This window comes from Cygnus atratus, chromosome 18 (genome assembly GCF_013377495.2).
Source record: "Cygnus atratus isolate AKBS03 ecotype Queensland, Australia chromosome 18, CAtr_DNAZoo_HiC_assembly, whole genome shotgun sequence".
Classification (NCBI taxonomy): domain Eukaryota; kingdom Metazoa; phylum Chordata; class Aves; order Anseriformes; family Anatidae; genus Cygnus; species Cygnus atratus.
Window position 1 is genome coordinate 12,844,403 of NC_066379.1, and position 20,133 is coordinate 12,864,535.

The 20,133-nt window shown below is 64.8% G+C and overlaps 3 protein-coding genes across 4 annotated transcripts; 1 reads left to right on the forward strand and 2 right to left on the reverse strand.

Annotated features, from left to right (window-relative positions):
- Window positions 1–2,559: 2,559 nt before the first annotated feature.
- On the reverse strand, window positions 2,560–10,289 carry ARHGDIA (Rho GDP dissociation inhibitor alpha). The gene is made up of 6 exons (XM_035568630.1): window positions 10,165–10,289; window positions 5,935–6,144; window positions 5,663–5,746; window positions 4,985–5,061; window positions 4,740–4,803; window positions 2,560–4,279 (listed from the first exon to the last, which is right to left on the reverse strand). The coding sequence occupies exons 2-6, from the start codon at window positions 6,122–6,124 to the stop codon at window positions 4,080–4,082; spliced, it is 615 nt and encodes a 204-aa protein (XP_035424523.1). The 5' UTR covers window positions 6,125–6,144; window positions 10,165–10,289; the 3' UTR covers window positions 2,560–4,079.
- A 166-nt stretch (window positions 10,290–10,455) lies between these two features.
- ALYREF (Aly/REF export factor) lies at window positions 10,456–15,193 on the reverse strand. The gene is made up of 6 exons (XM_035568628.2): window positions 14,945–15,193; window positions 14,563–14,694; window positions 12,094–12,241; window positions 11,938–12,001; window positions 11,566–11,746; window positions 10,456–10,727 (listed from the first exon to the last, which is right to left on the reverse strand). The coding sequence occupies exons 1-6, from the start codon at window positions 15,176–15,178 to the stop codon at window positions 10,713–10,715; spliced, it is 774 nt and encodes a 257-aa protein (XP_035424521.1). The 5' UTR covers window positions 15,179–15,193; the 3' UTR covers window positions 10,456–10,712.
- A 113-nt stretch (window positions 15,194–15,306) lies between these two features.
- Window positions 15,307–16,601, forward strand: ANAPC11 (anaphase promoting complex subunit 11). Of its 2 annotated transcripts, XM_035568642.2 has the most exons (3): window positions 15,307–15,480; window positions 15,558–15,751; window positions 16,425–16,601. In XM_035568642.2, exons 1-2 carry the CDS (start codon window positions 15,372–15,374, stop codon window positions 15,701–15,703), a joined length of 255 nt encoding a protein of 84 aa, XP_035424535.1. In that variant the 5' UTR covers window positions 15,307–15,371; the 3' UTR covers window positions 15,704–15,751; window positions 16,425–16,601. The 2 variants fall into 2 exon arrangements, with proteins under 2 accessions (XP_035424535.1, XP_035424531.1); XM_035568638.2 differs by lacking the exons at window positions 15,307–15,480; window positions 15,558–15,751 and adding an exon at window positions 15,895–16,191.
- The last annotated feature ends 3,532 nt before the right edge of the window (window positions 16,602–20,133 follow it).

Here is a 20,133-nt window from a genome sequence, read left to right on the forward strand (position 1 = left end):
TCCCCTGACAGCCCGGTCTCTCTGCAGGCACTGCGAGCGGTTACCTTTCTGGGAGCTTTGGCTGGGAACAGAGCTGGGCGCCTTGCTCTGGCCCAGAAAGAGTCCAGGTGAACTTGAGGTGACGAAGGTGCCGTGAACGAAGCAGCCAGCACGCAGCAGCCAACACCTTGAGCACGCCACGCAGGGCTGCAGGCACGGGCATGTCTGGCAGCCAGGGTGGGGAATCAGCTGCTGCCGGAAAGAGCTCCTGTATTCACACTTGGCTGCCTTGGCCGGTTCCACACAAAAGAGTGTTTGGGAGCCGCTGCCCTGAACGAACGGCTCCCACCTGCAAGCGGGGCACTGGGGGATGCTCGCTTGTGTCGGGGCTGGGCTCTGAGCTGAGGCAGCTCGTGCCAGAAAAGCTTCACCCGGTGGTGCCGGAGGCAGGGTTTGCCAGCAGCCGGAGCGGCGTTTCCCGCTGCCAGCAGTTTGTGGGGTTCAAGGCAGCGAGCCGCTGCACTGCCACACGTCAGTGACGCCGGTGGGGCCCGTTTGTGGGGCCGGGCTGCCGGTGTTTGCTCAGCAGTGCTGGCGAGGCAGACGGGGCCCTCTGACACCTTGGAGGTGCTGCAGCCCTCTTGTTCTCCATTTGGGTGCTGGTGGGGAGCCTTTCCCCACCGAGTGTGGCATCCTTACGCCCACCTTCCAGCATTAAAGAACAAAGTACGATTCTCTCTTTAAATCCCTCTAAACACCCCTCTCCTGCTATGGCTACAAACGCCAAAGTTGCACAGGTGGGGCACTGCCTGGCCCAGCTGTGTACAGGACGTTTCCTCAGATGTCTTGTTCCCTGCTGGGCCCATAGCCTGGGACAGAGCAGCCCTCGACTTCCAAACCTAACCAGCCAGCAGCGCAGGCGGTCCAGGCCCATAACGAGGGCTCTCCAGCACCACCCAGGGTTTAACGTCACCTTTCTCCCGACCTCAGCTGCCCCAGGCTGCCGTCTGAGCAGAGGTGTGTGCACCCTGCCACACCCGGGGACCTGCAGCTCTGCAGCTTCACAGCAGCTGCCCTGTCAAAGCTGGAGCCGCTGCAACGCGAGCAGCCACCAAACCAGACAAGCAGCCCGGCCCCGCTGTTGTGCAAACGCAGAGCCAAGGTTTACGAGGTGCATCTCCTGGAAAGGGCTGAGCCCTCTGCTTGGAAGCCACGAGCAGGGAGAATCCCGTGGCCCACCCAGGCACCACGCCTGCTCAGCGTGACCAGAGCCCCGCCTTGGGGTCTTGTACCTGTGCGCGGCGGGGGCTCGGCCGCCAGGAGGGAGAGCCCGGCCGGCGGCCCTGCGGCTGGGGCCACGTCCCGGAGGAAGCTGGGCAGTCAGTGACCGCTGAGCCGCAGCAGCCCCCTGCATCCTCTCCCCCCCCCCCACCCCCATCACAGGACCCGTCTGACAGAAACGCCAACGTCCGGAGTTTGGAAAGACTTGCCAAAGGGCTGGAGATTGCATCAGACGGGATCCGGCCCTGACAGTCACTGCCCGCAGAGCGGCTGTTAGGGGCCGCCACAAGGAGCCTTTGTTCGTTTTATCGGCGCATCTGGGCTGGCGCCAACTGACACCGGAGGGCGACGCCTGGGCTCCCGCTGCGCTGCCCCTCCTGCCCCACACCACGGAGGCTGCCGCAGCGCGTGGCCGGGCACAGCGTGCGGAGGGCGCAGCAGAAGCGAGGCGTGACGTGGGCGCAGGCCGCGCGGGTGCTGACAGCGCTTCCCCGCCCGGCTGCAGACGGCTCCTGCCCTGCCGAGCACCCGTCGCCGGCCCCGGCGCTTTCCTTCGGGTTCCGAGTGACATCGACTCCTCCAACCGCAGCCTCGGGCAGCCCTGGCGGCTTTCCGGGGCCAGAAGAAGGGGCCTTTGCTATCAGCACAGTCGGTTCCCTCTTGTGTTTGGAGCTCTCACTTCCCGTTGCAAGTCCTTGAGCGCAGGAGCAGGGCTGAGCCACCTCTAAGGCCTCTGCGGTGCTGTGGATCCTTTGAAGCGTTTCCCAGCTACCCCGGGAAGTTCCTTACCCGCAGCACAAACGCACCGCGTGCTCTGTAAACGCCCGCAGGCTCTTATCGCACATCACCTCCCCTGGGTTCTGTTGTCCCTCCAGCTGCTTCCCCCCTTCTCCCGACTGCGCGGGAATCACCTCGCTGGCGCAGGCAGGGTGCCGGCAGGCCAGGGCTCAGAACCCCCTGCTCTCAGCTGGCAGGAGGTGTCCCTTCGCTGCCTCAGAGACCCACCATTTTCCCTCTCTCCCCTTCTCACCCCTCATACTGCGGGCCATAAAGAATAGAGCGAGCAGCGACGTACAGATCTTAAACACAAGGCCTTGAACGCAGCAAAGGATGTGGCAGCGTGGGCTTCTCGCCCGTTCCCCTCTGGCAAGGACTTCCCCGGATCCCCTTGCACAACACAGGCAACCCAAGGATTCCGCTCTTCTCCCCACCACGGGTGTTTGCAGCAATTGGCTCTGGCACAGAAGTTCTGGCACTTCCCACAGAGACCCAGAGCAGATCCAGAACAGACAGCAGGCAGTCAGTTCAAAGATTTTATTTAACTGTCATAAAAGGAGAAGCAGACGATGATTCCAAACCTGTTAACCCGGGTCCAGGATTTACAGACAATATGCACCAAATCAAATTAACAAAAATCTCTCTAGGGGCAGGGCAAGGGAGAGTTAGAAGCAAAGACGTAGCTACGAGAAAGCCACATGTACTTGGTCCCAGTTCTAATACAACCTCAACGTGGGAAGATCCAAATAAGAGGGCTGCGGAGCTGGAACATGCCTGCCGTCGGGGGCTCGCGGGCCCCAGAGGCCCCCATCGCCCCGAGTGCCGTGTCAGCGCGGCCCTGGGTGGCAGGCTGGAGCGCTGCAGGGGTCTGCTGCAGGCTCGGGGCAGGGAGCCGAGTGTCAAGGCAATAAATACTGACAGGCCAGGCACAGATTTTAAAGGCAGAACAGATACATAAGGCATTAACCGCTTCTGAATACTTGTCCTTTGCAAGCTCTTTGTTGATCGCATCAGGAGAGCAGCTGCAGAAACAGACTAGTCCATCCTCAGCCCAAAACAGCCGGGAGGGCAGGTGCTGTCCTGGCATTTCAGTGCTTTGCAGCTCCTTTGGCTGCAATGAGAAGTCTGAGGTGACGGCACCACTGGTGACTCCCGCACCCACCCGCCTTGCAACCCCCTCTATGCCTCTGGAGGTACTGGGGCTGCCCAGAGTCCGGAGACAAACAGGGACAGGGTTCTGCCAGGCCAGCTCTGGACACTGGGAGGGATGGCCTGGGGAAGGGGCGAGATGTCACCCGGGGTGTCACAATGCCCTCCTCTCCGGAGATGTCCAGTCTCGGGTGAAGAATGGACCAGCAGCAAAGCAGGAAGTTGTGAATCTTTCCTAATACCCAGGAGGGGCGTGACCAAGATGAGTGCCATGCCAACAAACAGGGGAAGGGCGGGAGGCTTTTAAAAAGTGTAACAAGGGCAGGGCCCCCTCCCTAGAGGATACGTGTTACACATTAAGGCATCATGGTTACAGGGAACATCCACAAATGAAGGTGCCGGCGTACTCAGGACACTGACTGGGTGGAAGGGGCAGGCTGGACATGATTTTAGCCGACAAATAGATTCAGATAGCTGCCTGGCATCAAAGTTCTTCAGCTACTTGGAGGCAGTAGCTACCCTGAGCTGCGCACAGGAGAGCTAAGCACAGGATCCTACACCGAGTGTAGGGTCTCCCCTTCAGCACCGACCAGAATAAAGGAAGGTGAGAAGCAGCGAAGCGCCTGGCAAGGGAGCAAACGCTCCCACCTCTGTGCTGGAACAGCGCGGCCCTGGGACGAGCAGCTGGAGATCAGATGCAGACAGCACGGTTTGCCCAACGGATTCAGTGATTCTCTGGGGAGGGGGCACATTACAAAACCGAGCGCTCTGGTCAAATTTGAACAGGGGATGGAAGGTAAGAGGGTTCCAATGTCAGCACTTTGGTACAGGGAGGGATTTCTACGGTAGCCACTGTCTGATTCACGCTCTCTGGGGATTGGCTTTGGGAAGGGCTAGTCCTTCCAATCCTTCTTGATGGTCAGGTTCCACTCCCAGGACAGGTGGTCAGTCTTATCATCATCTGTGAATTTGGATTTGATGTTGTAGCTGCCCCGGGCCAGCATGCCCTTGGGGGCTTCTTCCATGGGGGTCAGGAACTCGTACTCCTCTGCCCGGGGGCCATAGCTCCCAACCATGTATTCAGTCTTGTCAACTAGGAGGAAAAACAAGGTATGTAGGGACGCTACTTAACAGCTTCCCCTGCATTTGGGGCAAATGAAAGCAAACGAAAGGTCTCTTACTCCTACAACAATTCACGAACTGTAAAAGGATCTGCGAGAACAAGAACGTCACCCACAATTAGCAGCGCCATTCGCTCCAGAACCAGCTCCTGCAGGCAGCGACACCCCCACACCAGTACCGCTGTCCGCACATAATTGATCTGTTCACCTCCAAGCTCCAGGACCACAGGCTGCCGCCGCCCTACCGCAGGCCTGGAAGCCTTCACACGCTGCCACAGTGCCACAAGCGGCACAGACGTGGCCGTGCTTCCCACTAAAGACTGCCTCCTCCCACCGTGAGCAGCTGGGGCAGCAGACAAGCCCCCCCCACAGCAGCGGAAAGCGCTGGGAGCCTCACACGAAGCAGTACCTGAGCCACAACGAAGCACTTACTTTTCACTCCTTTCCGGAACGTGTGCTGAATATACTTCAACCCTGACACAATCTCCCTGTTAACCTGCAGAGACAAGCAAAGGCTGTTGAAGACAGATCTCTTCCACACGCTGCCCGCCCCACCCACAGTGGCCTATTTGCTCCATCCCGATCGTTTTGGGGCTCAAGTACTCCCTGTGCTGGGACCGCAGTAGCCAGATGCTCCCAAGTTCGCTGTTGTTCACTTCTCAGATCTGAATTCTTACCCTAAAGGAGATTTTTATCCGGTATTCCACACCCTCCTTCAGCACAAACGCCTGCTTCTTGTAACTCTCCAGGTCACCTACAAAGAAGGGAGATGGTGATTCGGGGTCCCTTTCTGTCATGCTCTGGGATGGATTTAAGTTGCAAGAGGTGCTCAGGACAGGATGTGCAGCAGCTGGGGACTGGACCCCTCCTGCACGCGCAGCGCACAGTTTATCCTTTTATTTGCGTGTTTCAGGACTCAGCTTGTTACACTGCTCGTGCTACCCGAGGTGGGCAAGCAGCACCCTACGACAGGGAGCCACAGGCAGCAACGCCGGTCATTCACGGGCGTCACTTTGTAATGTCTGCCCCAAAGCTGTCACCATCTCGAAGCTGCCTTTGGCGTCGCTGTGCTGGAGGACAGCTGGCTCCCCCCGCTGGCAGCTCACGCATCCACGAAACCAGGGCAGGCAGTGGAGTGGAAGCAAAAGGCCACTGCTGAGACGGGGGAGCTCGGACACAGGCAGCTGGGCTTGGAGTGGGGAATCCTCTGTGGCCGGCGCGCTGGCTCTGCACCCAGCGAAAGGGCAGGAGGGCTTGCCCACCGCGCCACCGGTGCTTTGGCAGCACCTTCTGGAAGGCCCCACATTAAAGCAGCTTTGACCTGCAAGAAGGGCTGACTTTGTTTCCCAGCTCACCCGTCAGGTCCAGCTCCAGAGGGCCGGGAGCAGTAGCACAGACCAACGTCAGTTTGGTCACCACCACGTTTGGAGCGTTAGGGTCTAGAAGGCACAGAAAAAAGCTCTTAAACACCCATCCCTCACACCAACCAACCCACTGCTCCTCCCACGGCAGCTTTTGAAAAAGCAAGAAAAGCAGCAAGGGCTCCTTGCCGTGTTCTGCCCAGCCCAGTCTCTCCCCGAGCATCTCCCCCTCGAGGCAGAAGGGGAACCCCTCCGTCCAGGCTCACCCGCAGACACGGTGACGGCACCAAGCAGCGCCTCCTTGTACTTGCGCAGGCTCTCATCATCCTTGTCCAGCTCCTGGATCTCCTGGATGCTCTTCTGGGCAGGTGGCTTATAGTTGACAGAGTGCTCATCCTCCTCGTTCTCAGCTGCAATCTGGGCCAGCTGCTCTGCCGTTGGCTCCTGCTCTGCCATCCTCACACACGCGACTCACACTGAAGGGAGGAGAAGTGAAACTGCAGCTACCCGCCAGCGCCGGCTCCGTCCCGAGGGGCACAGCCCGGCAGCGCACATCAGCCTTCCTGGCACGGCCCCGTTACCCCACGGGCTCCCTCTCACGCCGGGGCCCTTCTCAGGCTGTCCCTGGGGGTCTGTCAGGGACACATCCCTGCCAAGCGCCAGTACCCCGCAGCCTGGGCAGACTCCTCCGGTAGCTCAGCTCTCACGCTCAGCCCACGCAAAAGAAAAACATCGGCCTCTGCATTTCGTTCCTCAGCTGGAACAGGCAAATAGCCCAAGCCATAGGAAAAACAACTCCTCCACGAGAACAACTGGAGGAAGCTTTCCCTCGCGATAAACCCGAGCCCAGAGCAAACCCGGCCCAGTTCTGCCTCTCCAATACGGCTCCAGCTGAGAACAGGGCTCTGCGCCACCACAGGTCCAAACGCCTGCAGCCCTGGCTGCTCTCCCTTCCCCAAGAAACGCCGGCTTGTTAACGAAGAGCCAGGCCTACGCCCACGGCGTGCCGCACGGGCAGCACGAGGTCAGCCAAGCACCGCTCTCTCTTCCCATCTGAGAGCTGGCTGACAGCAGCACACAGCTCGGCTGCTCCGTTTCTCCCACCGTGCCCCCCGAACAGGGCGAGAAACCCTCAGCGCCGCCGCTACTCACCCCGCTCGGAGCGCGTTTCACAGCGACGCGCCCGGCCGTGCAGGTGCCGGGGCCGTCGGACTCCATCCGCGGCCTGAGCCTGGCAGCGGCCGGAACGGCGCGGAGCTGCCCCCGCGCTCCTCGTTCTTAGGCAGAAATATCAGGAGCGTTCTGCCAGGCCGACAGCTCGGGTGGCACCTCGCACGTCTCGCACATCTCCACCGGAGAGACGACAGCCCCGCCGGCAAACGCGCAGGGCAGAGGAGGGAGGGCGGGGGGGGCCGAGCCCAGCCGCAGAGCCCCCGGCCCGAAGCCCCCAGGGGCGGGAGGTGCTGCCGGGGCTCTTCTCGCCCGCAGCCAGACCTGGGGGCGGTTCCGGAGCTGTCCCGGGCCAGCCGTGCTCCCCCTGCGGAGGCTGGCGCGCCTCTTCGGGCAGCCGGAGGGCGGCAGGCTCGTACGATGTAACCGCTGCTCCCGGGCGTGCAACGCGACCGCAGCTCACCGCCAGGCTCGGGGCGGGGAAGGAGCGACGGGTTTGAGGTCACCCCGGGGGCTCTGGGTCTGTGGGGGGAGCTCTGCCCGTTACAGCCCCGCACCTCCAAGCCCCAGCAGCCTGCGCCCACCCCGCACCTCACGGCGAGCGGCCGGCCCTCCTGCGGGGGTTCCCCAGAGCCCGGCACGGGATCTCACGGAGACCTGTACGCAAAAGGCCACTCAGCTCACGCCGCGCGCGAACAGCTGGCTGCATTTCACCCCGGTAAATCCTTCTCGAACCCAGCCACTTCCTTCGGGCTCCCGTCCAAAAAAGCTCCCAGCCTCGAAGGCTCCCAGAAGCGTTCAGCAGCCACTCGCTCGAGCATTTGTTCCGCTGCTTCGGCCCCTTCCTCTGCCCCGTGCCTCGGCTGCACAACGCCCCCGACAGAGCGAAGCAGCGCATCGGTTCGTCTCCCCCGACTGCAGAGCTGCCACCCGCCACGCAGCTCCCTGAGGGGCAACGGGGGCGCCGTCCCCGCACGCCTCCAGCGCCCAGTCCTCGCCCGCTCCTCTGGGGTAAGCTCTCCCGCACGGCTTTTTGGCGACCACTACGCCACGGAAGGCACGGGGAAGAAAAAAAGTAATAAAAGCAGCTCGTAGTTGCTTTTCTGTGCCTGTAACCTTCACCCCGTGAGCACGAGCTAAAGAAAGCCGTGCCCATCGCTGCGCGGGTGGTAAAGAACCGGCCCGGCCCTCGCGGGACCTCAGAGACCGCGGCAGCCCTCCGGGGGTGGAAAACGGCTCCCCCAGCCGACGCGGAGCCCCCGGAAAGGACGAGCGGCATTCCAGGCAGCAGCCCAAGCCAGGGCCCAGCTCTGCCAGGAAGCGCCGGAACACCGCCACCGTGCCTCCTGCGCCCGGCCTCCCGGCAGCAGGGCCCAGGCAGGCACAGAGCCCCCCGGGGGCAGGCTCAGGGCCCCTCCGTGGCAGCTCCTCCCGGCGCGCGGCCGCTTCCCAAGCCCTGGGCCAGAGAGGAAGGAAGGAGACTCCCGGTGGCGCGAGAGCCTTTCTGGGGGCCCAGCCTCGCCCTTCAGGCTTCCAGGCCAAAGCGTTTATTGCTGCTGCGAGCAGTACAGCAGGTCTCTGCCAGGTGCCTGCCAGCGGTGCCCGCCCGCCCGCAGGGCGCTCCTTCGGTGCGGAGCTGCCGCCTCCGCGGCTCCCGGAGGCTGCGCTGCCCCTGCCCCCGCTCACAGGAGGGGGCTCCTCGGCCCCGGGGGACCCCCAGGAGCATCTCGGGAAGGGGCCCAGGCTCCCCTCGGATCCCCGCGGGCCGCAGGGGCCTGCAGAAGACAGCGGAGACCAAAGCGCTTCCCTCGCGTCCAACATCCGCGCTCAGCCGCCTCGGGTCGCCGGTTCCTCCCGGATTTTCTCGGTATTTTTCGCGCAGCGCCCAGGAGCCAGCAGCAGCGAGTGCAAGAGCCCCACCTGGTGCCGCACAGAAACACTGCTCGGGAAGTCACTGCGCTTCCAGACACACAACGGCAAACAGCGACGTCCGCCCAGGCCGGAACCGAGACCCCAGGGCGCCAGCGGCAGGAGCTGGTCGGAGCCCCCCCGGCTGAGCTGTCCCGGACGGCCGCGAGGCCGCTTCGTGGACCTCGCGGACGCTCGCGCAGGCACGGCCGTGCCGCGGGGCGATTCGGGCGGTCCCCACCCTTCCTTCGTTCCCTGTGGGCGCGGGACGGCCGCGCAGCCCCCGGCAGCCCCCCGGGGACCCCATCCAGCCAGCGACCGTTTCTGCGGGGTTACCCGCCCCCAGCTCGGTTCGCCGACCCGGTTCACCACGGGGCTGCGCGAGCTGCGGGAACAGGAAGCGGCCGCTGCTGGCACCAGCGGGGCTGCGCGGCCGCGTGGCGGCGGCGCGAGGCACCGGCTGACAGCGGGGCCGGGCCCGGGGCCGGGCACGGAGCGGGGCGGGCGGCAGCCGGGCCCTGCCCCCCGCCGCTGCCCCCGGGGCCTCGGGGCCGGCGGAGCTCAGGCACCGCCGCCGCCCCTCCGCGCGAGGCCCCGCCGAGCTCCCGCCGAGCCCCGGGGCCGAGCCCCGGCGCCAGCTCGGGGCGGCCCTGCCGCTGCCGCCAGGCGCCCCGCAGCCGGCGACGCGGTTCCGGGCTCTGCTCGCGGCTGACCCCCGCGAGGCACCGGCCGGCCCAGAGGCGCTGACGGGCCCGCGAGGCCCCCCCAGCCCCGCGCTCGGGAGCTGCGGCGCGCCCCCGCCGAGCCCCGCCCCGCGCCCCCTTCGCGCAGCCCCACGCGCAGCGGGCTCCGCTCAGCGCTCAGCGCCCCGCGGTGGGGACGCTCCCCCGGCACGGCCCCCGCGGGTCGGGCCCGGCGCCCTCACGGCGCCCTCACGGCCGCGGGGCGGGCGCTCGGCGCGGGCGGGGCCCTTCCCCCTCGCGGAGGGGGTCCCGGCTTGCGGCCCGGAGCACGGAACCCGCCGGGCCCGAGCGGCCGGGGGTGCCGGGAGCCCCGCGGGACCTCCGGCGCTCGGCTCCTCGCCCCCGGCTGCCCCCCGCGACGGGGCCCGGCCCCGGGACGCGGCTTCCCCCCCAGCCCCGTCAGCGGCGCCCCTGCCGGCGGAGCGCTCCCGGCCGGGGGGGGCGGGGCCGCGGGGAGCCCCCGGGAGCGGAGGCGCCGCCCCTCCCCCCCCCCGAAGGTCGTTTGAGGGCGCTCGGGGCCGGGCCCCCCCCCCCCGGCCGCTCCCGTTCCCGTTCGCACGGCGCCGAGCGGCGGGGCCCGGCCGGGCCGCAGCGGGCGGGATCCAGCCCCGCGCCCCCCGCCCCGCCCCGCCCCGCTCCCCGCCGGCCCCCCCCCCCCCCCCCCCCGCCCCGTACCGGCCCTGCTCCCGCTCCGCGCCGACACCGCCGCCGGGATCCGCCCAGCCGCCCGCGCACCCCCGCACTTCCGGGCCACGCCCGTCACTTCCCGTTACGCCAGGGCGGGGCCCGCGCCTCGCTTCCGGCCCAGCAGCGGCGCGCCCATTGGCCCGGGCCGCGCGCGCGCGACGGGAGGCGGGGCAGCGAGGGGGCGGGGCACAGAGGGGGCGGGGCGCGGCTGGGGGCGGGGCAGCGCGGCGCGGGCGCGGGAAAGGCGCGCGGGGCGCGGCAGGCAGCAGGCGGCAGGGCTCTAGACACGGTTCTAGTTTATTACGGCCGAGGTGAAAAAGCCACCCCGGCCGGCAGGCAACCAGTAAAATGTATCCCAAAATAACTCGGTACAAAACGGGTCTGCTTCGGCATTAAAAAAAACCTTTACACGAGGTTAAAACCTAGCCCAACCAAAAGGAAAACGATCCCGTCCTCGGGGCCGGCCGCGGCCCTCCCGCGGCACCACGGAGCCGGGCGGCCGCAGCCCCCCCGTGCGCCGCGCCGCGCCCGCCGCTTTAGCTGGTGTCCATCTGCAAGAGAGGAGAGAGGAGCGCCGTCACCGCCCCGCCGTCACCGCCAGCCCCCCGGCGTCACCGCCCCCCCCCCGGTACGACACCTCCCGACCGGGGCCAGCCCGCTGCCCTTGGAAGAGTTCGGGCAAGCTCCCCGCCCTCCCCCTCCACCCAAATCTTTCTCAGACGATATTGAAGCATCCCGGGTTCCAGAGAACACCGCCCCAAAACACGTCTCCATGCCAACGTTCTCTGGAATTCGGCCCGCTCCACCCGTACCGCTGCCCCAGCCGTGTCCCGTTCCATCAGCGCAGACAGCAGGGTTCAGAGCGCACCGGGCGCACGTTTAACCTCGCTTCTCTATCGAGATCTTAACCCTGCTGTGGCACGACACCCGGGCTCATTCTGAATGACACAACGTGCGTTGCTCTGTTCGCCTCCTTCTGCGCTAGGGACCTGCATGCTGTGATCAGCATCGCTGACTTTTTCCTCTCAGCATCCGAGGCACTTATTTCACTTTTTTTCCTTCTGTTTTTCATTTTTCCAGCCCATTCTCTCCCTGGGCACTGTTACACAGCTATCGCTCATCCCAGCTGTTTTGGCTACAGAGGAGCCTGGCCTACGCAGGCCCTACCGAGTCTGGGGACGCTGGAAAGGGGCCGTTTCTTACCAGCAGCAGTACTTCTGGAGAGCTACGGTAACTAGAGGAACAGGGCAATGCTCGGCTTTGGACGGAAACTATTTTGGCCCTGAAGGCTGAAAGATGATTGCTCCTTGCAGCCAGCTCTGGGCCGCCCGTGTTTCCAAGGAAGTGATGCCGCGGGGCACCTGCGCACAGCGCGCAAGCAGCACTTACCCTGGCATTGTAAGCATCCAGCTGTGCATCTAGTTCTTCTGCAGAGAGCTGCTGTTTGGAAGTTCTCCCAGCTCCTCTGCCTCTCCCTCTGCTCCCGCCACGAGTACCTCGCCTGTTGCCTCCTCCACCACCAAATCCTCCTGAACCACCACGGCTTCTGGTCATGCCACCTCTGTTTACACTGCGATTTTTAAAAGGCGACCGTTACAGCGCGCTCTGGGTAACCCACGCAGGGGTTTTTTTATTCAGTCTACTCTGAGTAGAGTTTGTAGAACGGGAGACGAATCCGTGCTTCCCGCACAGAGAGGGGCTAGGCCAGCTCCCCCCCCACGCTGACCACACGGCCGCTCTCGCGGCAGCACGGCATCTCACCTCTGTGCCGGTCTCCTCTGTGTGTCGATCTGTGACGTAACCAGCTGTATGTTCATGGGGCGCCCTGGGGAAAAGCAGCCGGTTAGCTTGCGAGCCTGACGGGCACGCAGATCCCGGCCACGCGGGGAAACGCCACAAACAGCCGCGCGGACTCACCGTCCAAGGGGACTCCGTTGTACTGCTTCATAGCTTTCAGAGCATCTGCCTTCCTCTCGAAATGCACGTCTGCTGTCCCTAGGCTGCGGCCAGATCTGTCATAGTGCACTGCCGCCTTCTTCAAGGTCCCAAACTCTGCAAAGAGTTCCTGAGAAACAGAGAGAGAAGAGAGCGCGCTTCCGTCAGCGCTGCGAACGCTGAGCAGCCCCGACGCAGTAGAGGCAGACCCCCCCGCTCGCTGTCAGGAATTACACGGGCTTCCCGAGCTTCCCTGACACCTCAGAGAAAGCACCCCTGGGAGACGGGAACCCGGGCTGTCAGAAGAGTTTCAGACAGGAGCCACCGGTGGCAAAACCAAGCAGGACTCCCTGTTCACCACTTGCAGGGCGCACGCATGGTGTCAGCAAAGCAGCCTCAAGGGACGCGGGCCTGTTTCTTTTCCCAGGGACGCCGCAAGTCTTTCTGTCAAGGCTGAATCAACAGAGTCACTGTTTTAAGATTTATCCAGACCCTAATCCATTTGTCTAAGGAAGAACAATCTATCAGAATGCAGGCATTTGTAAAATAATCACCATTTCTACGTGCTAGACTCCCCCCCCGCCTTAAAGCTTTGCTAGACCAGGTGCAGTTTAAAACCACAGTCCCTGCCAGAGCTTAGGCAAACAACCCAAAAACCGAACTTGGGAAGAGTCCTCTCCAGAAGTGCTTCACTCGCTATCACAAAGGACGGAGAGAGGCAGCTACGGAGCCACCTGGTTTGTTTCACAGGGCCTACGTTCAGCGCATCACCTAGGGACGTATCGTCCATCCCGTGCAAGGCGCCGCTACGTGCCGTGCTTCCAAAGCTCAAAACCCACAACAGAACCGTCGCGTCTCCCCAGTGGGCACCGCAGGCCGCCTTTCACGTTGTACGCTGCAGAGCCTGAACACCACTCCGGCCGTCTTGCAATCGCTACCCAAGCATTTGGAAAGAGCGCTATAAATATTCTTTCGTTTCGCCAGCCCGCAGCACTTCAGGCGATCTTGCCGGCGAGCTCCTCCCTCGCGTTCGTTTACTGGACACGACCATCAGCAAAGCGCTCGCAATCAGCTCTCGGAGCGCGGCGCGGCACGGGAGGGGACGCTCCGCTCCTCGCCCAGACGCGACCCCTCTCGCTGTGCCACGGCCGCAGCACCGAGCAAAGCGCACGCGAGCCCCTTCCAGCTCCCTCCTGGCAGCGCTCGCTGAGCCGTGCGGCCACGCTGGTGGCACCATCAGCACAGAAACAAAGGAAACAATCCGCGCCTCTCCGGCAGCGCGACGTTACGGACGGGTAGCAACAGAGAGGTGCAAACACATCCGTCAGCTTTGCTGCTAGGTAAGACACGCGTGGACATTCGTCCGCTCCTGCAGTCCAAGCCAACAGCGGAAGAGGCGAACCTCAACTGTCCCGCAGAGCACGCGGGCTCGTTAAACGGAGGCGACTTCACGGTCAAACCGCACGTCACTTGAGGCGACTTCACACATCAAACTGAGGTGACTTCACAGATCTGCGATTTCTGTGTCTGGGCCTGACTACAACAAACGGGAAACTTAAACCAACTCTAAGCTTACACGAGAAAAAGCGTTTTTAAGCACATCGCCCAGTAACTAGGTGACCTAAAAGATTTTGCTTCCAATTCTCCTGACACGGACAGATCACCACGTAGAGAAACTGGAATAAACGAACAGATGAAGAAAGCACCAAGGCGTCGTGCTCTAAGCCCCAGCCCCTGCCCCGGTCAGCTCAGAGACAAATCGTACCGCACGCCCGACCGAAGAGCCTGGCAGGTTCTTACCCAAGGCACCGCTGAAACGAGTGATAAAACCGGGACCAGTAACGGGGCTAGGAAATTTAGCTACTGTGAAACAGATAAAGGAATTAAAGAAGTTACAGCACAAGGAAGCGGGCTCTCCCTCACGAATTGCTCTCCTCAGCGTCACTGGTTGATGCGTCTCTGGGAACACCTTGGCACTTAACAGAACGCGACTTTAAAAAGAAGCTACGCAAACAGGTCCTATAAAAACAGAGCAAACGGATGCCCGCGGACGGTTTGAACTTCTGGAGTTACGCGGAGCTCGAGAGTTTACAGGGCTCATTCTAAACTCTGTAATCACAGAAGGATCGAGCCACCCAGCAGCATCTTCCCCCACGCACCGCGGCAGAGCCACGGACGACGGGATTAACCGCAGCTCTGTGCAGGACTGCGGCTGTTCTGAGCCGCAGCCACCTCGAAGCCAGGGCCAGAGCTGCCCCCAAACGCCCGCGGCACAAAACCAGGCGGGGACGCGGGGCTGGCCGGGACGGAGCTCCCCCTGCCCGAGCCCAGCGGGCACCGGGGCCGGGGAAGCTCCCGCCGCCCCCCCCCCGCCCCCGGCCGCGGGGCGCTGAATGAAACCCCCCGCCGACAGCCCCCGCGCGCGCGTGGCGGCCGCTCCCGGGCCCCTACCTGGATGTCCGCGTCCGAGACGCCGAAGTCGAGGTTGGAGACGAGCAGCTTCCCGCCGGTCTCCACGCCGGCCCCCGCCCCGAAGCCGCTGTCGAAGAGGTCGTGCTGCCACTTCTCGGGGAGCTGCTTCGGCTGCAACGACACCGGCACCTCGCTGAGCGCCGCCCGGCCCCGCCGCCCGCCGGCCCCGCACAAAGGGCCCGGCCCGGCCCGGCCCGCCCCGCCGCCCGCGCGGCCCCGTCCCGGGGCTGCCCCCGCCGCCGCCCCCTGCCCGGGCCCGGGCCCGGGCCCGTTCCCGTTCCCCCGGGGCGCCGCCGGCCCGCGGCCGCCAGCAGCGCCGCCCCCCGCCCCGCCCGGCGCCCCGGGCCCGCCGCGGCCGTACCCGGCTGTAGGGCGCGGGCCGGTTCCTGCCGCCGCCCCGGGCCATCACCGGCCGGTTCCGCACGGGGCCGCCGCCGCCCGCTCGCCCGGCTCCCACGCCGCCCCGGCCGGGCCCGCCCCCGCGGGTGGCGCCGCCCCGGCCCCGGCCGCCCCGGCCGCCGCCCCGCCCGGCGCCGCGCTGGCTGCGGTTGAGCTTGATGATGTCGTCCAGGGACATGTCCATCTTGTCGGCCATGATGGCGGCTCCGCTCCGGGGCCCGCACTTCCGGCCGCGCTGCGCCGCCGCCGGAAGCGGAAGAGGCGGGGCCGGCGGGGAAGGCGCGCCGCCGCGCGCGCGCTGGGCCTTGTGGGGCGGCGGGCGGGACTTCCGGCGGGCCGGGGCGGGCGCGGGGCGGGACTTCCGGCGGGCCGGGCCGTCCGGCGGCGCGATGCGGGTGAGGGTGCGGAGCTGGCACGGGGTCGCCTCGTGGCTGTGGGTGGCCAACGACGAAAACTGCGGCATCTGCCGCATGGCCTTCAACGGCTGCTGCCCCGACTGTGAGTGCGGGGGCACCGGGCGGGCGGCGCGGCGCGGGCGGGGCCGGGCCGGGGCTGACGCCGTGTCCGCGCCGCAGGCAAGGTGCCCGGGGACGACTGCCCGCTGGTGTGGGGGCAGTGCTCGCACTGCTTCCACATGCACTGCATCCTCAAGTGGCTGCACTCGCAGCAGGTGCAGCAGCACTGCCCCATGTGCCGCCAGGAGTGGAAGTTCAAGGAGTGACCGGCGCCGCGGGCGGCCCCGCCCCGCACGCGCCCGGCGCCGCCCCCGGTAAGCGCGCGGCCGCCGCTCGCCGGCCTCGTGCGCGCCGGAGCCGGGCGGGGGGCGGGGGCGGGGGGCGAGCGGCCCCTTCCCGCGGGCTGCGCCGCCCGGGGGGCCGGGCCGCGGCGGGGGCGGGCGCGGCGCCCCCCGGTGGGCTATAAAGCGGCGGCGGCGGCGCCCCGCAGCGCTGCGGTCCCGCCGGCACCATGCGCGCCGCCCGCTGCCTGGGGCTGGCGCTGGCGCTGCTCTGCCTCTGCCGCCCCGCCGCGCCCTGGTACCGGCAGGCGGCCGGGCCCCGCCACTACTCGGTGGGCAGAGCCTCGGGGCTGCTCTCCGGCCTCCGCCGCTCGCCCTACATCCGCCGCTCCGACGCCGCCGGCGCCGCCGAGCGCCGTCCCGGAGCGCTGCCACCCGGCTCGGCCCGCCCGCCCGCGCCGCTCCGCCCCGCGGTGAGTACCGGGGCTGCCGGGGGGCGCCGGGCACGGGGGGCGCCGGTGCCGCTCCCCGCGGGGCGCCGGGCACGGGCTGTGCTGGGGCCGCCGGCACCGGGGCCCCGCGCTCCAGCGAGCAGCAGGAGCAGGATCTCACCTGCCCGCGGGGCTCCGGGACACTGGGGCAGCCCGGCTCCCCCGGCAGCGCCACGTCCTGGGGCCCCCGGTCCTGTTGATGGTCTCCCCCGCAGGCACCGTGCGTGATGGATGTGGCCCCCGAGCTGCGGAGCTGCCAGGCGCTGCTGGGAGTCCCCGGCGCTCTCCAGTGCAAAGCAGACGTGACCTTGTCCCTGGACCCCACGGAGTGCGCGGACGCCTGAGCCAGCACCGGTGGCTCCGCAGCGACAATAAATGCACTTGGACTGGAACGATCTCGCCTGTCTTTGCAGGGGCGGGAGGTGCTGCTGAAAGCCCCTGTAGGGGTGGAGGAACCCACCGGGGTCTGGGGCATGCAGGGGCTGCCCCACCGGGCGTAGATCCAGGGAAGCAGTGCCAGCCTGGGGAGAGAGGCTTACTGGTGCTGTGGGCACAGGGCAATAGAGCCAAGCCTGGGGCCCCCTTGCTGGGCTCAGGATGAGGGGACTGCCCAGGGAGAGGGAACCCATCGAAATGGAGCACCAGGTGCTGGAACAGCAACTGACTTCATTGGGAAGAGGGGCCCCGAGATCTGCAGGGCAGGCGTGGGGGGGGTTGTCCCTGCCCAGAACGGCCCTGCTCCAAGCACTGCTTCTGTATCATCTGCGCGGGCACCTGCAAACAGCTGCTGCAGAGGCAGCGTCTCCCCACATCACTGCTGAGCCCCCCACCTCACCCCAGGGTCTGGCTCCCTGAACCCAAGAGGGACTTGGGCTGGGCCAGGACAGCCTGCCCGGGGCACTGGCGATGCTGAGGGCAAACAGGACAAGGGCAGCCTAGCTGGGCGTGCATGGGGGCAGCTGGGGCTGAGCACTGAGAGACCTGCAGCCCTGCTGCCTCTGAGGGCCAGGGCTGGCATCCTCCAGGTGCCCGTGACTGCTCAAACCCAGGTGGAAAAATTGCTCACTGATCACAACCAGCAATCACCACCCCCCTGGTAACTCACAGAGCCCCACGCGCCCGAGGGCTGCGCGAATGCCTGTCCGCAGTGGCTGCGAGGCACGGTGCCTGCAGCAGTGGCAGGGCTGTGCAGGCGGCAGTGACGGGGCGATACAGCCCAAGCTGCGGGGAGCAGCAGAACCTGACTCGGCTTTGCTGGATGAATTACTGCAGCCAGGGCGTCGCTGTCCTGCCATCCCCCGAAGGGCCCTGCTGCCCCCCTCCCCACGTGCTGCAGGAGGCGCTGGCCCAGCCCCGGGGCGCCCAGGCTGTGCTCTGGCAGCAGCACCCCGGTGCAGCACCACCGACACCCCCGGCAAACCGGCCAGCGCAGCCCCAGCCCAGCCTTCCAGGGACCCCGCCTGCCCCGGCCCTGGGCGACGCGAGGAGCGCAGCCCCCAGTCCCCGAGTGTCGCCTGGGCAAGAGGCAAGGCTGAGTCCTCTGAGAGCCGCGGGCAGGAGCAGCCCCTCACTAAGGGCGTCCCCTTTCTATAAAGGCTGCCACACGCTGCCCTGAGCCCTGCCCAGCTGAAGGCTGCCAGCCCTGCAGGCACGCACCTCTGCGTCCCCCGAGGTGGGGGCGGCCCTGGGCGTAGCACCAGGACCACGAGTGCTGCTTGTGCTGCTGGGGCACACGCGAGGGCACTGCAGCTCCTGCCACAGGGTGAGGGCCAGGGCTGCTGGCCTCCTACACCAGGGTCACCACTGCTCTCGTAAGATTTAGCGAGCCTGATTCAAATGTTCCAGCAAATTAGTTCCCGTGAGAGAAACGTCAGACACTTACCGCACATTGCAAGGGAGGCCTCCTCAGGATTAGTGCAGGAGCCAGAGTCTTACTCCGTACTTGGTAAAAGGAGTAGAGAGAGAGAGGAGGAGAGTGAGAATTGAGTCACAAACTTGAAATTCATGCAATTTATTTCCCTATTTTAACTCCCCATTCATTTTTGCCCTCCGGGACTCCCAAGATGTCAGCGAACACAAGGTTGGAAGGAAAAGGGCCCAAAGGGACTTGAAGAAATATCATATGCCAAAGTTTTCTGCTCAGAAACAGCAATGAGGACATGCAGAATGGCAGCTCCACCACGCACCTCTCACTCATCTGAACAAGTGAAGCTGAAATTTCCAGGCAAAACAGTTACACCAGCAGGCAGGCACCCAAGTGGTGAGAACGCAAATTAAATAGTTTAGTCATTTTTTAATAACAACGGCACTTGTTTTGGTCCCAGAGGCAGCTCATTTACACGCAAATGCTGGGCTCGGGGTAGGTTTGTCACCGTGTGGAGTTGTTTGTTTTTAATGACAAACTCCCCGTCAGTCTCTGGGGGTGGGGAGCTCATGCCGCAGCGGGGCTCTGTGCTCTTGCTCCCCAGCAGAGCCCAGAACAGGGCTCAGCCCGGCCCCACGGCCCACGAGCGCAGCAGAGGATCCCAGCCAGCAATAACCTCGCCTCCACTCTGGCAGCAAGCGGCAGCGGTGGCTACCTCCAGTCAGGAAGAGAAAACTCCCGGATGGCGAGCAGCAGGGGACAGCCCCGGGGGAGCGGCCTGCGAGGAGCCAGACAGGCCTCAGCAGCCGGGGCTGGCCTGGCCCCGCAGGGAGCAGGCACCCCCATCCTTGTCCCCACGTCACCAGCCAGGCCCAGGGCCCAGCAACAGGCTTTCCACCACAGCCACAACCCTGCTGCCAGCCAACAAGGGCGGTATTTTTCTAGAGATGAAACATCTTCTCCCAAAAACGGCAGGTGGAATCGGGTCATTCCAACACTTGCCCAGGGCTGCCCTCAACCTCCCTTCAGCTGCAGAGCTGCTCTGGAGAAAAGCTTTCTGCCAAGCACGGCCCCCACCACTGGAGAAAAGCCCTCTCTGCTCCTCCAGGACGAGCGCCAGCGTGGCCCCACACGACAGAGCAGCGCGGAGCCGATGGCCCTGCCTCAGCCCCCTGCATCCCCCAGAGCAGGAGCATCCGCAGCCCCGAGCAGCCGCAGAGCTGAGGGGGACGCAGGACAGGCCGGTGCACTCACGGCATCGCCAGTGCCGTGCTCGAACGCTGCCCAAAGGTGGGACTGCTGTTCTGTCACAGGCACCTGAGGAGCTCCAGCGAGGTTATGGGAGAGGACGGGAGGCTTCGAGTTCTCCAGTTCTCCCTCCTGCCCCGAGGCTGGGAGCATTCCCACGCACGTGGGTGGGTTGGCTCCTGGTAGCACCTTGTCACAAATGACACATTCATTAGGAGATGCCAATATGCAAACACAGGATCTGGGATTAGCAATTGCACAGACGTGAGATGCTGAGGCTCTGTGGCAGATCTGTGCACACTGCAGCCCTTTTGCCGGCAGCAGGGCAGAGCCATCAGGGCTGCTCATAGACACTGCTTTAGCATTGCAACGCACCAAGCTACCAGCAGAATCCTAACTCCACACCCACCTTGTTTATGTGACCGTGTGACTGCCAAACTGCCGAGACACCTTTCCAGTGCAAGCTGTGCTGCAATGCCAAAGTCCAGAAAGCATAAAAACCTAGAACAGCATAGCAAAGATCCCCTCAGCTGGCCTAGTTCAGTTTTTGAGTGAATTCAACAAAAATCTCTTCACATGGCGAAAAAGAAGAGCTTCTAGCTAGAGTGATCTCTAACCCTTGTACCAGAAGACATTTAAGATTTTCACAGAGCTCAGGCAGAGCTGCCCGCAGCAAAGTTTGTATTTATGCCTGCAGTGAACTCTTGTCCATTCTTGACATAGCTTCTGGGGAAAAGCCTCTGCAGAAGTCTCCACCCAAAGGCCTGAAACCTTTCTGGCACCTGGACTCGAGGCCTGAAGAGACCAACAGA